Below are 14484 nucleotides of genomic sequence, written 5' to 3' on the forward strand. Positions count from 1 at the left end.
ATGATAATTGATATTGATTTCAGGATGATCATGAATTGATATTGATTTCAGAAAGGTAATTGTTTTTTCCTTCATTTCAGATCAGAAAAGTTTGTAAACTCTTAAAGCCAACCTTTGGCATGCATTCAATATGCTTACACACACAGACTTCTGTTCAGCATCAAATTGAAGGGTATATCTTTCTCATTTTAAAAATGAAAACATTTTATAGCACATCTGAGTTGTTTTTGTGAGGGCAGTTTGATTCATTGGTTTTAAGGATTATTCTGCTTATTCAGAACATTATCTTTCAGGTTAAGCTCATGTGATGCTGAAATTGTGATTGCAACACCTGAACGACTTTGTGAACTTCTAGATTTGAAGGCAGTTTCGATTTCAAATGTCTCTTTCATGGTAACATTTCTTTCCAGCAGAATGTTGCTACCACATGGAGTGCTTATAGTAGTTGCAAGGGTTTGCAGTTTTGAGAGTTTAAGGCAGAGTCATTTCATGCTTGTGTCAGTTCTTGACAGGATACTGTTTCACAGACCAGATCTTTGTCATGATGCTTTTTGCTCTCTGCTATGCTGTAGATAGCAATGGGTTTTGTTGCATGTAGATGGTTGTCTCATTGTCATTACTTTACTTTAAATAAACGTCACATTTTTGAGAAAATGTTGAAGCTCCCTAGTACTTCTCAGAAGTGCATGCTTATTAGGTGCCCCTTATGACAGAGGCCTTCTTCAAGCCGTGACAACTGTCCATAGATTATGGGATCCCCACACTACAGGTACTCACACCTGGGACTCCAGGCAGCTGGCTATGCACGTTGCAGCCGGTGCTGGTATGCCCAGATACTCACTGGGGAGCTTACCTGGGGTCAGGATTGAGGCTCTTCCATTGCTTGATTGTAGTCTTGACTGTTCCCATGTGTTACTCAGCTGTGCATGCTGAATGAGGTGATTAGGATGGCTACTCTTCGGCTGGACACTCATAGGACTTGGCTGAGTCTAGTGCAGCAACTTTGCTGAAAGAGGACCCATGACCAGACACGTTTTCTACAACTTTCTGGTAATGGCTTCATTATATGACCAGCTTATATGCAACCACACACAAACATCCCCCCCCCCCCTCCACAAAGAGGACCCATGACGAGACATGTTTTCTACAACTTTCTAGTAGTCTTAATCCTGCAGCCAGATTGATTTTCAGCAAGTGCAACAAAAGCCAAAAATGCATCATACACCTGTGACTTTTTCACCAATGAGTAGACCCAACAAAAACGAGTAAAGCCATCAATGAAGGTGACGAAATAATAACATCCACCCAGTGACTTTGTTTACATAGGTCCACATACATCCGAATGCACAATTTGTAATTTGGATGTTGCCTTAAAAGCAACATCACGAGGAAATGAGAATCGATGCATTTTTCCCAAAATGCATCCCTCACAAATATGCTTAGGAGGTCTCTCCAAGAGAGAGAAGCCATCAAACATTTGAATATGCTATATAAGCATCAAACTGCTATAGTTGACATGCCCCATGCGAGCATGCCATAACTCTGCCTGTGATATAGCAGGAGTAAGAGTAGATGCTAAATAGACTAACTGATTAATTGAATAGGCATCTTACTCATAGAGTCCATGACACAATAGGCCAATTAGAACCAAAGTCAAGAATTCTTTATTTGTGACTATACGTTTGTCATCATTAAATGTGATCAGCATACCATACTTTGCTAAAGAAGTAATGAACAACAAATTCTTCTTTATTCCTAGCATATATAATGTATCTTGTAAACAGAAAGTGGAGCCATCAATGGGTTTCAAGTCAATCTTACCAACACCTTTAACAGGGTATGATGTACACACTACACAGACTTGCCAACAGGAGCTGTAACAGCAAAGAAAATCAAATCCTTGCGGAATGTAATGTGCTTAGAAGCACCACTATCAAAGAACCAAGTGCTAGCATGCTCAATAGAGCTGAATGCTCTATTGGCCCAAGAAGAGTCATAACTGCAAGTGTAAAAACAATAGTCAGAGTCTACAACAAAAGATGCGGACTTTGTAGCAATAGAAGGTGCATCAGAAATAGACATCCATGACTCCTCCTCCTTGGCAATGTGCTTCTTATATTCTGTGATGTAATTGTTAAGAAGACTGCTAGGGTTTGCACTGAGGACACACAGAGTGTACGACCACGATAGAAACACAAAGACACAGACACAGAGGGCAAAACTTAAACCCTAAATGCAAAACTCAAAATTCAAACACAAACAAAAGAAGGGAGAGAGAGAACACAACTCTAAAGTGAATGAATGCTGTAAATGAATGTAAGAGTGTACAGTGTACTCAAGGGTAGAGCAATGTCGGAGTGTGATGTCCACCGAAGACGGATCCTAAGTTTGTGACTACCAGTTGGAGTGTAGGAGTGTTGAATAGTGAATGGCAGCAGGCTGGTTACCAAAACGCAGCAGTCTGGAGGCTGGAAACTGGTAAACGCAATAGTGTACCACTGATCGGGGGCCGGAAACTGTGCACAATCTGTTGTAAACAGCAAGTTGAAACAGTGTTTGAGAGTATCAAGGCTTGCAATGCTGAAACGCAGGCTAGTTGACCTTGGAGATGATGGACAACAGGCTGAATAGCAATCTGGGACAGTTTGGAGCAATCACCAACAGCTGAGAGTTGTCGCCTACAGCAATGGATAGGCTGTAGATGATGTGGCTGCAGTCAATGATGGCTGGACAACAGATGGAAGCGGGCTGCAGGCTGGAAACTGGCCACCAATAGCAGCAGAGGGTGTGTGGGCTGGTGTAACTTGCAAACAAGGATGATGGCTGTTGAATGGGGGCAGCTTGTCTATTTATAGATGTGGAAGGGCGCCCCAAAAATTAGGGTTTCCACTAAACTTTCTTGAACCGCTCCCCATTTTAGGATTTCCACTAAATTCTCTTGAACCGCTCCCCGTTTTAGGGTTTTACTCTAAAAGAGCATTTTTAGTATTTTTTGGGGCTATTTAAGAGGCTAATCAGCAAGTAATGCATATTTTAGCTCAACACCCTCTCTCAAGCCCAAAACTGAGCCGAAAGGTTAGGCCAGCCATGGTGATGTTTATGTACCCTAAGGTGTCCCACCCCAAAGCAGCCAAGGCATCAGACAAAGGGTGCACGTTGGGTGCCCAGTGGCCTACCAAGACTAGAAAGGCGATGGTTATCTTACCAAGGAAATCCAAGTAGTCACCCCAGAGAGAACAGGGCATGGGACAAAGGGTGCACATCGGCAGCCCAGTGGCTTACCAAGTCCTACAAGGGCGGATGGAACCACATTGAACTTTATGTGTTGTTTTTTCTTTTTTTGAATAAGTGAGGTAAATTTTATGGAATGCGGCCGATTGAGTAATAGTAACCCAGAAGACGGGAGTAGGGAGGGTATACCCAACACATCACAAAACAATACAAGCTAACCCATCCACTCAGGGTGTCGATTACGAGGAAAAATAGGTGGTGAGGTATCCATGTGATGAAGAAGGATGGTGGTGTGGTAACAACAGCCATCGGTGGAAACAGCTTAGGATCTGCTCAAGTGGTGCTCTGCACAATGAGATGCAAAGTATGCTACGTATTGAAGAATGCTCATGCAGCATGTGCCACTTGGACAGTGTCCCTCATGGAAAAATTGTTCACTTGCCCAAGCGCCCTAGTACAAAGATGATGAAATCATGCAATGCAAAGGGTAAGGTACAGGAGGGGGGAGAAGCGGATGTCGAAGACAAAGTGCTGAAGCCTGTAGAATACCAAGAAGGGTAGGAACCCTCTCTCAATCTGGATGTAGATGCCGAAGAAGGAAGAGGAGCTTGATGTCGGTCTTCATGTGGTGTTGAGAACCATAAGGAATGAAGAGGAGGAGGAAGCATTCCAGCTGGAAGACCTAGGTAGAAGTCACTGCCATGATAGCGTCAAGAGAGATGCTGCATGATCCGCCTCGGGAGGGGAAGCCTCCATGCTGGTAGAAGAGCAAAACTCCAAGGATGATGAAACCATGAAGGAACGACGCGCATCCCAAGTCTCGAGCCCAGGTAGGACTGGGCAAACCTGCATGTTAGCCCTACATTGAAAATAAAACTTGCAAAGGAGATCAAAATCTGCAATCACAGAGGTCAGTAGTGAGATGCTCCAAAAACAAAACAAAACAAAAATGAAAAGCTAACTAAAGGAACAAGTGTAAAGATGCAAATGTGTATGTGTGTGTGAGTAAATGCAAGGGAAGACTTAAAATATAGAGACAAAAATCCTATGGGCCGCCTGACTCTAAGAGTGCGAAAAATAAATGCTAGACTGACCTAGGGTATCCGAAAGGACCTAGAGACATGCTAGTCTAAGAAGGTGGCCACCACCGCGTACGTCCAATAGCAGGGCTCTGCCAAGGGAACGCCTGATGAGGTGGGGAGGAAGGTGAGATAGATACATGAAGTACAACGGGATCGGAACTTGCAAACCAATCAACCAGTTTCTCAGGGGTAGTGAAAGAGATGGGTTGCTGAGACTGTACTCGAGCCACATGTCCAGTAGCAACAACGGGTGCTGAAGGAGCAGATGAAGTAGGAGCAGAAGGTATAGCCCCATTGGACTGTGGAGTCGCAGCAGTCTGCTGAGGCTTTTTAGGTGGAAGACCTTGGGCCTTGGAGCGACACTCCTTGTCCACATGGCCTGCTCTTTGGCAGTGTGTGTAAAACCGGTTTTTCTTAGGGAGCTGCTGCCAGATAGGTCTTGATTCTTTGGTTCCATCTGAGGGAGAGGAGTCACCCTTTGATTGGCTTGCCTTCGCATCTAGCGGGTTCTTGCCACTGGTGGTTTTCCCTCCTGAAGAAGAGGCAACCAAACCCCTCTGCTCTGAATAAGGCTGTGATGAGGATTTCTTGTGGATTTGATCATGCAGCCTTGCATAACACAAGAACTGCCACTTAAACTCATAGAAGGTTGGCAATCGAGGTTGGGAGATGATGTGTTGAATGAAATCGAAGTATTTTGTGGGCAACTTATTTAAGAAGAATGTAACCGGATTATCATTTGACTTTGGAGAGTCAGTAGTGGCGAACTCGGCAAGTAACCGCCTATAGTCAGCCAGCTTGACTTTTAGATCATCCCCTTCCTTAAGAGAGAACTCTTGAAGCTTAAAGTCGAGATTGATGCACCGAGTACGATCACGAGCCGCATAGCGGTCGAGAAGGTGACTCCAATGCTTTGACGTGAGCAAGCAGTGCTGCAACTGAGAGTGAAACTCAGGAAGCAATCCTTGCATCAGCTCAACGTTGGTTGTAGCATTGCGGACTCTGCATTGATGGATGTAGTCAGGGTGAGCTAGTCGAGGGTCCGACATAGGCTCCAGACCAATGACGAGGTCCCAAAGACCCTGAGACTTAAAAACTTGTTGCATGAAATTCGACCAAGTAGTGAAATTTGACCTGTTAAAACGTGTCTTATTCGCGAAGGCATTCTTGGCCGTTGCAACAGGAGTGGTAGTACTCGGAGATGGAAAGTGTGAAAAAGTGTAGTGGGGGTAGGATGGGGGAGTGGAGTACGCTTGGGAATGGGCCCCAGAGTGCCCATCAGGCATGCGGGTAGTGTGCAAGGTGGATCCATAGGTAGGGATGGGCTGACTAGGCATGGGCATGGTAGCCACATGAGGAACCCAAGGAGGTGGGATGGGAACACTGGGAGTAGAAGATGGAAATCCTTGCGTAGGTGTAACCCAAGGAGAGTGTGAAGACGCACCATAAGTTGAGGATGGAAACCCCTGCATATGAGTGGTCATGGGAGATGTGAAACGGGGGATAGTGAGGGGGATGCCCATCACAGTCGACCTAGGATTTCTGGGTGTGCTCATTTGCTGAAAGGTGAGAGGCACTGTGTTAAAGGGTGGCATTTTCCCTAACGAAGTACCATGGTGCAAAGAGGTAGAGAATGGGGTGGAGAAGGAAAAGGTGCTAGGAGCGGAGATGGAAGATTTAACCCCTAGGGTGTGTGAAGCAGATGTGGAGTGTAATCCAAGATTTTGAAAAGATGATGAGAGATGATCAAGGTGTGATATAGAAGAGGGTGGGATGGAAGGGAAGTGAAAAGTGTGTGTGATATGCTCAAATGAAACAGAAGCTGTAGATGTACCTGAATTTCGTCTGCTTCGTGAGCCCCCTCTATTGAAGTTTACATACGCATAGCCATCCGGATCCTGTGTCTCAAAAGAAGAAACAGATGAGGGTTTTGATTCATGCAACACAAAAGAATGTATAAATCTGACATTGGATCTGGCTGAGATGATGAAGATGGATCGCCAGACGTTCCGAATGCCGTATGTTCTCCATGATCGGAGAGGTGACCAGCCTCACCAACCGGTCCGGATGTGGTAGCAAAACTAGTAGGGGTGTAAACATTGCCATACTTGTTGCGATAGTACTCCTCAAAGTCCTCCTTTGTCATCTTAGTGAAATCTGGTGAAGGTGGAGTGTCGTCCTCCTCACCGAGTCCATAATGCCGTCTTAGGGCCTCTAATGATGGAGAAACCTGATAAGACATCATAGGAACTGGAGAAGGAGGTGTCTGGGACATTGTGATTCGGTTACGAGTCGTATTGTGTGCCTCGCATAAAGACTAGCTCTCAACAATATCTGCAGGATACTCTTTACAAGAGTATCGGCTCTGATACCATGTTAAGAAGATTGCTAGGGTTTGCACTGAGGACACACAGAATGTACGACCACGACAGAAACACAAAGACATAGACACAGACACAGAGGGCGAAACTCAAATCCTAAACGCAAAACTCAAAACTCAAACACAAAAACTCAAACACAAACAGAAGAAGGGAAAGAGAGAACACAACTCTGAAGTGAATGAATGCTGTAAATGAATGTAAGAGTGTACAGTGTGCTCAAGGGCAGAGCAACGTCGGAGTGTGACGTCCACCGAAGACGGACCCCATGTTTGTGACCACTAGTCGGAGTGTAGGAGTGCTGAATAGTGAATGGCAGCAGGCTGGTCACCAAAACGCAGCAGTTTGGAGGCTGGAAACTGGTAAACGCAGCAGTGTACCACCGATCGGGGGCTGGAAACTGTGCAGTCTGCTGTAAACAGCAGGTTGAAACAATGTCTGAGAGTGTCAAGGTCTGCAATGCTGAAAACGTAGTCTGGCTGACCTTGGAGATGATGGACAGCAGGCTGAACAGGAGTTTGGGACAGTTTGGAGTAGTCGCTAGCAGCTGAGAGCTGTTGCCTACAGCAATGGACAGGCTGAAGATGAGGTGGCTGCAGTCGACGATGGCTGGACAGCAAAGGGAGGCGGGCTGCAGGCTGGAAATTGGACTCCAATAGTAGCAGAGGGTGCGTGGGCTGGTGTAACCTGCAAACAAGGATGATGGTTGAATGGGGGCAGCCTGTCTATTTATAGATGTGGAAGGGTGCCCCAAAAATTAGGGTTTCCACTAAACTTTCTTGAACTGCTCCCCGTTTTAGGGTTTCCACTGAACTCTCTCGAACTGCTCCCCGTTTTAGGGTTTTACTCTATAAGAGCATTTTTAGTGTGTTTTGGGGCTGTTTAAGAGGCTAATCAGCAAGTAATGCATATTTTAGCTCAACAGTAATGACCCGGGCTTATTACCGCAGTGGCACTTGCTTTTCTTGGCTTGCGTGCCCCCTTATTTCTTCTTGCTTTGTGAAGTGCTTGAACTTCTAAAACTTTGCGGAGCATTTTTAGATTGGTTGCCCTTGCCCTTTTGCCTCGCCATAAAAGTCTATTCAGAGCTATAACATCCACCCCACTGTTCTTTTTTGTTTTCTCTTCTTCTAGGAGCAAACTAACCAATTGAAGAAAGGTAAGTGACTGCGGAGAATTTCTTTGCCGAAGTGGCCACGAACAAATTCTCATGGTGAGATTTAGGTTCGTATGAAAAGCCAAACAAAGAATTCAGAGTAGTAGAGATCAACTGTGCATTCAAATAATACTCATCTACATTCATTAACTGCTCACACAAGTCCTAAATTTTGTTAAGATGATCTTACATGGCATCACCTTCGTCTTTCTTCACATTCTCAAGCTCTTTCTTCAAGAAAGAGATGCGTCTCATTTTTTCCAGCAAACATTTGCTCAAGTGCGAGCCATGCTTCTTGTGAAGAAGCTGTAGATCGTATGCATGGGATTATAGACTACTGAATTGCCAATACAATCAATGACAATGCTTGAACATCCTGTGTGTCCCAAGCCTTTTGTGTTGTTGATCTTTGGGGAAGTGGCTGAGCTGCAGCGGGCCTTTCATCACGTCCTCTCGTGGGAGGTGTTGCAGGAGCTGCAACTGGAGGACGGACTTCCTCACCACTAACATAATCCTAAAGATTTTTTGCAATCAGCATATTCTTCATCATAAAAGACGAGAGAGAATAATTATTGCCATCCAATCTATCCTCCTTGGATATATATGTGAATACATCACTCTATCCCTGATTAGCCATGTTAAATATCATTGCTTCAAAGAACACAAAAGCAAGAACTAAAGCTGAAACAACTTGGAAATCTGGAAATTTTAAAAAATTACAACATGTACCATGCTGTAATTGACAAATTTGTGTCATACTTTGTCAAAACTGTCCAATGTACACGCTGTTCAATGCACAAGAAGTGCTCAGCAACACAACCAATGCAAAAGCCCCAAAAATTTGTTGTCCAAAATGCACAATTTCATTTCAGACTAAACTTGTAGTACATGTGCCAATGTTTGTAGTAAACCCAAAAGTCCCAAATTTTCTAGCCTGCTTTCCAAGAAATCTCTGCAATGAGTGTGTCCAACACATGAAACTGCCCGAGCAAAAAGCCGCTTGTTGGAATTTAAATTTTTAAATAAAAAAATGAATAAATGTCTTCTTTTACCTTTTGTGCTTGGTGGTTTGCTGGGGTTGACTGCTCGGAGCAGCAGCAAAAGGGTGGCGGGTGTGGCAGACAGGGACGTGGGTGTTGGCCAGAAAGTGGCAGGCATGGAGGATGAGGCGGTGTTGCAGGAACATAGAGTGGTGTTGCATGAACAAGGGGTGGCGCTATGACAGGAGATGCTAGGGCAGGTGGTACCGAGGCTATGTAGGGCACATGACAAAAAGTGCTAGTGTTAGTGCTAGAGGTTGCTGGTGCTGTAGGAGGAGTTGGGGGCGCGCTGCGAGCTAAGGCTGGTAGCGTGAGCTGAAAATAATATAAGTGAGGGAAAAAAACATCCCAGTGTCGTGCTGGAGATCACCGACACTCGTGTGAGCGGAGCCGTAAGTCAAACCCAACAATCCGATGCCGAGGAGTCATCTTTAGACTCTCTTGATGAGCACTCAAATGGTTTTAATGATGATGATATTAGTGATGCCTCATCATAGATTCATAGGCCTCTCTCTTTTTTGTATTTACTATCATTGTATCCACTATGATTCATCATCCATGTATGTACTAGACTCTACTGTATTGCATCATGCATGTTTTGCGTAGCGCACGTGACTACGAGAGCCACCCTCATGTATTCATGTCATTTTGTAATGAAATGGCTATTTTCACTTTAAATACGTCTTCTATCATTTAATGATTTATAATTAAAAAAATCAAGTTAATTTTGTTCCATACTAATATTGTAGAGTACCTTATAAAATCATAAGGTACCATTTGGTACCGTTGGTGAGTAAAAATGAGCGACTAGAGATATGATGTTGCGTGAAGTCAAGTGGGGTAACACATGCAAATATCATTTTTTTGTCTTTCTAATACTTACCCGTAGCGGGAGTTGGGTTTATAGATGGAAATCCCAAGTGATACCATGCATGTTCGACACGTGGATGTGATATTTCAATTTTGAGACATGCGCTTCATGTAGGAAGAGAAGAAAATGTGTTCTCGCTTTCGATTTTGAGTCCCTGAATGGAATTTTACGTGGCAAGGGGCATGTTTGCCATCTAACAACTAAGGGGAAGCAAGGGGCAACTTGGGAAAAATAGGGAAAAAAGCAAAAATGTGAGGAGTTTTTAAAAAAAAAGGAAAAAAGAAGAGAAGTGAAGTGTTTGACACAAGACAATCAGTGTGAGAGAGAGAGAGAGAGAGAGAGAGAGGGGGGGGGGAGGGAGAAGAAGAATCTTGCAGGCTGAAGAAGGGAGAAATCTGAAGCTCAGAAGAAGAAGAACAAATTGTCAGAAGAAAGAGAACGTAAAGCTAAAGTTATTAAAGCTGTGGAGCAGGATGGCAGGGTTGCTGAAGTCAATGGGCTGATGAGAGTTCTCAGCTTTCAGATGATGATAATAAGAGTCTGCTTTTTGTCTTGTTTTCTTCTACTGTTGTGTGGGGTAGAGAGTTTGCAGATTGGTTTTGATGTATGGATATGAGTGAAAGACAACGGAGGGCTGTTCTTCATTGTGTTGAGAGTGATGCATGTTAGTTGTTGAGTGAGGCTTTCCGTCAACAGAGAAGAATGGAAGTGAAGGGTCTCTACATCTGAAATTGGGTATGTAGCAGGGAATATGTATTATGGTCATGTGTTGAATGCATGGACTCAAGTTATTGGAAATATGAAAGGATTTGCAGCCAAGAAAACAATGGATCTGAGTTTGTAAAGTTCGAAGCTTCCGCAACTCTTTATCAATGCAAGATTGTGCTTTTAGAATAGAGAAGTTGTGTTTGCTGTATAGAGCATGCAGGAATTTAGGACTCCAGACTGTGCAGAGCTGTTTCAGGGCAGCAGATCAAGGAATTTGACTCTGAGTTGTTTTGAAGAATTGTAGATTGGAAAGAGAGCTACAACTTTCCTTTTTGAAGCTCGGCGATCCGAGGTCTGGTTAGAAAGTTATGAACTGTTCTGTGTAATGCTCCATGAGGCAATTTCTATGCTCTATGAGGAAACATGTGAATTCAGTAGCATTTATGTCACCAACTTGGTTTCTCATGAAAGTCAGCATGATTATCCATTCTATATCTGTGTAAACTCTGTTTTGATGCAGTAATGGAATGTCCATAGCAGTGAAATGCTTATAGTAGCTGAGTTTGCATGAAATTTTTTCGTATAAAGCTTTGAGTACCTATTTATTTGGTTTGTATTTATGTGTGGTATGAGGAAAGAAGAACAGAGAGGGTCTACAACTGATTTTATACTGCTTGAAGTAATCACGCTTTATGGGACAGTTTGCTGCGTGGGGTTGCCATCCCTAAAAATAGGAGTTGTGTGAATTTGAAAGCTCGTGTTGTCAGAGTCTTTACCATGGTTGTTTCAGCATAAAAAAGGTAATTCTGAGTTTGAAGGTTTAAACTGGTCAAGTCGTCGAGTTGAAGTCTCAGTGAGGAGTGGATGATCAATAAATTTTGATCATGTGTTTAGTAGTGCCGTCTCGTGGGGTTTGTTGAGGTGAGATCCTTGGTCTTTATCCTGTGGTGTTGTCTTGGGGGTTGTTACAGCCAATTCACCTACCACCATGCCTTATCATACCTTACCGTATCGTACCTTTCATACTTGACAACTATGCTCTAAAGAAATCTTGAAATGTAGCAAGCAGCCTTTGGGAAGTGACAGGTGCTGTAAATGGCTGAGAATAGTAGTATACACAGGCTGAGAACAGTCGTGTAGGCTGCAATGTCCCAAAAATGCAGGGCTGAAAATGATGTAGACTGATTTGATGAAGTATGCAGCAGCAACAATGCAGAAGATGGCTCTTGGAGGTAGTCGAAGATCAGGGTGGTAGCTGCAGGCTGAAAACGCAGCTTGCTGGAGGGTGGATGACAACTGGTATGATGATGTGAACAGTTTATGGACCGGCCTGTGTAGTAAATGCAGGCTTGACAGTAGTCACCTGGTGTGCAGCAGCTCCAAACAGGCGATCAGCAGCAAACACAGCAGAGGAGTGAGGTGGAACAATACATTGGCTGGTGGATTGCACCAAAAACTGGGGTATCTGTTCTGAAACTGGTGGAGTTATTTGCAGAATAGGGTTCAAGTGAGTGTCTAGTTGGCCTTCTATTTATAGATATGGATCTGCCAAAGTTTGACTGTTTGCTTATGACATAGAAGGTTTGGTAATTTTTGAGTTTTGGGGCTGTTTTTAAAGGCTAATTAAGGTCTAATTGGTAATTGTACTTTTTAAGCTTAACACATACTACACTATACTTTGTAGTTGATCATGACTCATTTCATGGATCATTGGCATTTGGATGATGTATTCATTTTTACATCACTATTTACTATTTACCATGTGGCATGTACTCACAAGTCTTATTCTTAAGTCCTAAGTCTTGCCTCTGGCCTTAGACTCTCTTTTTTGAGTCTGCATGACATAAAATGGCAGTCTTTTACATCCAATTTGATATTGAAAGCTGTTGAAACTTTATGTATTGTCATTTATAGTCTTCAGTAGTATGGCCTTGCCAAATCTCTTCTAATGTTGCATGTATTATTTATAACGTTAAGGAGTTAAGTGTTTTTTGGTTCAGAGGTTCAAGTTACAAATGGTATTACCCTTTAGTTAATATGTACTATAAAATATTCCTAAAAATAAACATAATTGCATTTCTCCATTTCATCGTTTCGGCCTTAGGCCAAAACTATGTTTCACTTCAGTGTTGGGTGTAAAGGCCATTATGCTACTCCCATGTGTATATAACTTTACACATGTGAACACACCCTTGTGGGTGTAAGTGTACCGTATCCTAAGTATAAATACATTCTTCTATTCTTTGTGTGTACCACATTGGTATACACCTATTTGTCGACTCTCACTCTCTCTCACTCACTGTGCACTCAACTACTACTGCACCTCGATTGATGCACATACTCTGTTTGCTTACGTCCGCACTCTTCAAATTGGTATCAGAGCATGAGAATCAATGCAGGTAGCAGTGACCAGTGGATAGGTAGGCGTGACATTTTGGACTAGGCGACGAACAAGGCTTGCAGGTGATAGGCACATGACAGGCGACAGGATTTTTGCAGAATTCGTGTAATTTCTGCAACATTTGCTCGTATTTGATGCTTGGGAGGATATATTGATGCAATTGGGGCATATTCATTGTAAAAATTTTGGGGCTGTTCGCATCGATGATGCATTTCGAGTTGATTTGAACTTTGACAGTGAAATTACAGTAGATTCATTGTTGAGTGGGAGAAATTTGAACTTGGGATGTCTCAAATATTGTAAAAGGGTAGTTTCTCTTGGTATATGTATTGCTGGATGCTCATTATGCAGTGAAATAGTGGTATATACAGCACTTGGGTTATTGCATTTGGGCATTATGGTGATGTATTACTGAAGTGGGAGCTGTCAATAATACAAATGTATTAGATTTGATTCGCGTACATGCTCTAATCAGTACTTGAGACTGAAATTGCAGCAAAAATATCAGTTTCTTGGATATCTTGAAAGTACAAGTATGTGTACTTGCTGTTACATTCAGTAATCTTGCTATTGGCTAAAAGTATTCAGCATTTTATTGCAGGATTTTATTGCTAAAGATGGCTGGTAGTGCATCTATATCTGACACAAATAATTTCTTTGAGATTCTTAAATTTGATGGCAATGGCTTTGATCTTTGGAAAGATCATATGCAGGGTATACTCTTTCTGAAGGATTATGATGATGCCTTGGCAGAACATAAGCCTGTTGCTTTGTCAGATGAGGATTGGGCTAAAATAAATAAAGAGGCCATTACTTACATTAAAATGGCAGTCACAGATGATACCTTGGATGATATCAAGGGACTTGCTATCTATGCAGTTTGGGAGAAACTCAAGGCTACGTACGAGAATACAACTCCTATCAATCAAGTACATCTCATGCGAAAGTGAGTAAACTTGAAGCTTGATGAGTCTAAGCCTGCCTCAGAGCATTTGAATGCTTTTACTGGTATTTTGAGTCAGTTATAGGATGCAGGCTTGCCAACTTTTGATCCTAAATTGAGGGCTTTCTTCTTGCTTATGACTTTGCTCAATTCATGGGAAACATTGGTTATATCATCGAGCAACAATCCCAACTTAACATTTGATGGTATGCATGGTTTTATTTTCAATGAAGAGATTAGATGCAAGGCAAGTGGGAAAAACAGTGGATCAGCCTATAATGTAAGAGGAAGAACTGAAAAAAGGTCAAATGTTGCAAATAAGAACAAAAATTGTAGCAAAAGCAAGGAAAAACAGCAAGATGTCACTTGTTATCAATGTGATCACAAAGGGCATAAAAAGCCCGCTTGTAGGTACTTTAAAAAGGAACAAGAACGCAAGAAGCAAGCTAATGCAAAAGGCAAAAAGAATGAAAAGGATAGTAGCTCTACCCCTAAAGAAATAGAAAAAGAAAATGCGATATCTAATGTTGTTATTGAGGAGATAGAAGAAGATAAAGATGCTGATTTGTTGGTTGCATCTTCAGATCCACATGCTATGACAATGGAGGATATGTATATCACTAAAAGAGATGTGATAGATGCTTTATTGTTAGCTCATGATGGTTGGTCACGAT

At 42.7% G+C, this 14484-nt stretch overlaps 1 protein-coding gene across 1 annotated transcript in view; it reads left to right on the forward strand.

Annotated features, from left to right (window-relative positions):
• LOC148041317 (P-loop containing nucleoside triphosphate hydrolases superfamily protein) overlaps window positions 1–14484 on the forward strand; it is a 117310-nt gene that overhangs the window by 32121 nt on the left and 70705 nt on the right. The window contains exons 3-4 of the mRNA XM_087678907.1: window positions 81–172; window positions 294–393. Of these exons, the coding sequence (XP_087535033.1) occupies window positions 81–172; window positions 294–393 (192 nt within the window). The remainder of the gene's footprint in view (window positions 1–80; window positions 173–293; window positions 394–14484) is intronic.

The sequence above is a fragment of the Lygodium microphyllum genome, chromosome 1 (genome assembly GCF_053477565.2).
Source record: "Lygodium microphyllum isolate KBCC chromosome 1, Lygodium_microphyllum_v1.1.10, whole genome shotgun sequence".
Lineage (NCBI taxonomy): Eukaryota > Viridiplantae > Streptophyta > Polypodiopsida > Schizaeales > Lygodiaceae > Lygodium > Lygodium microphyllum.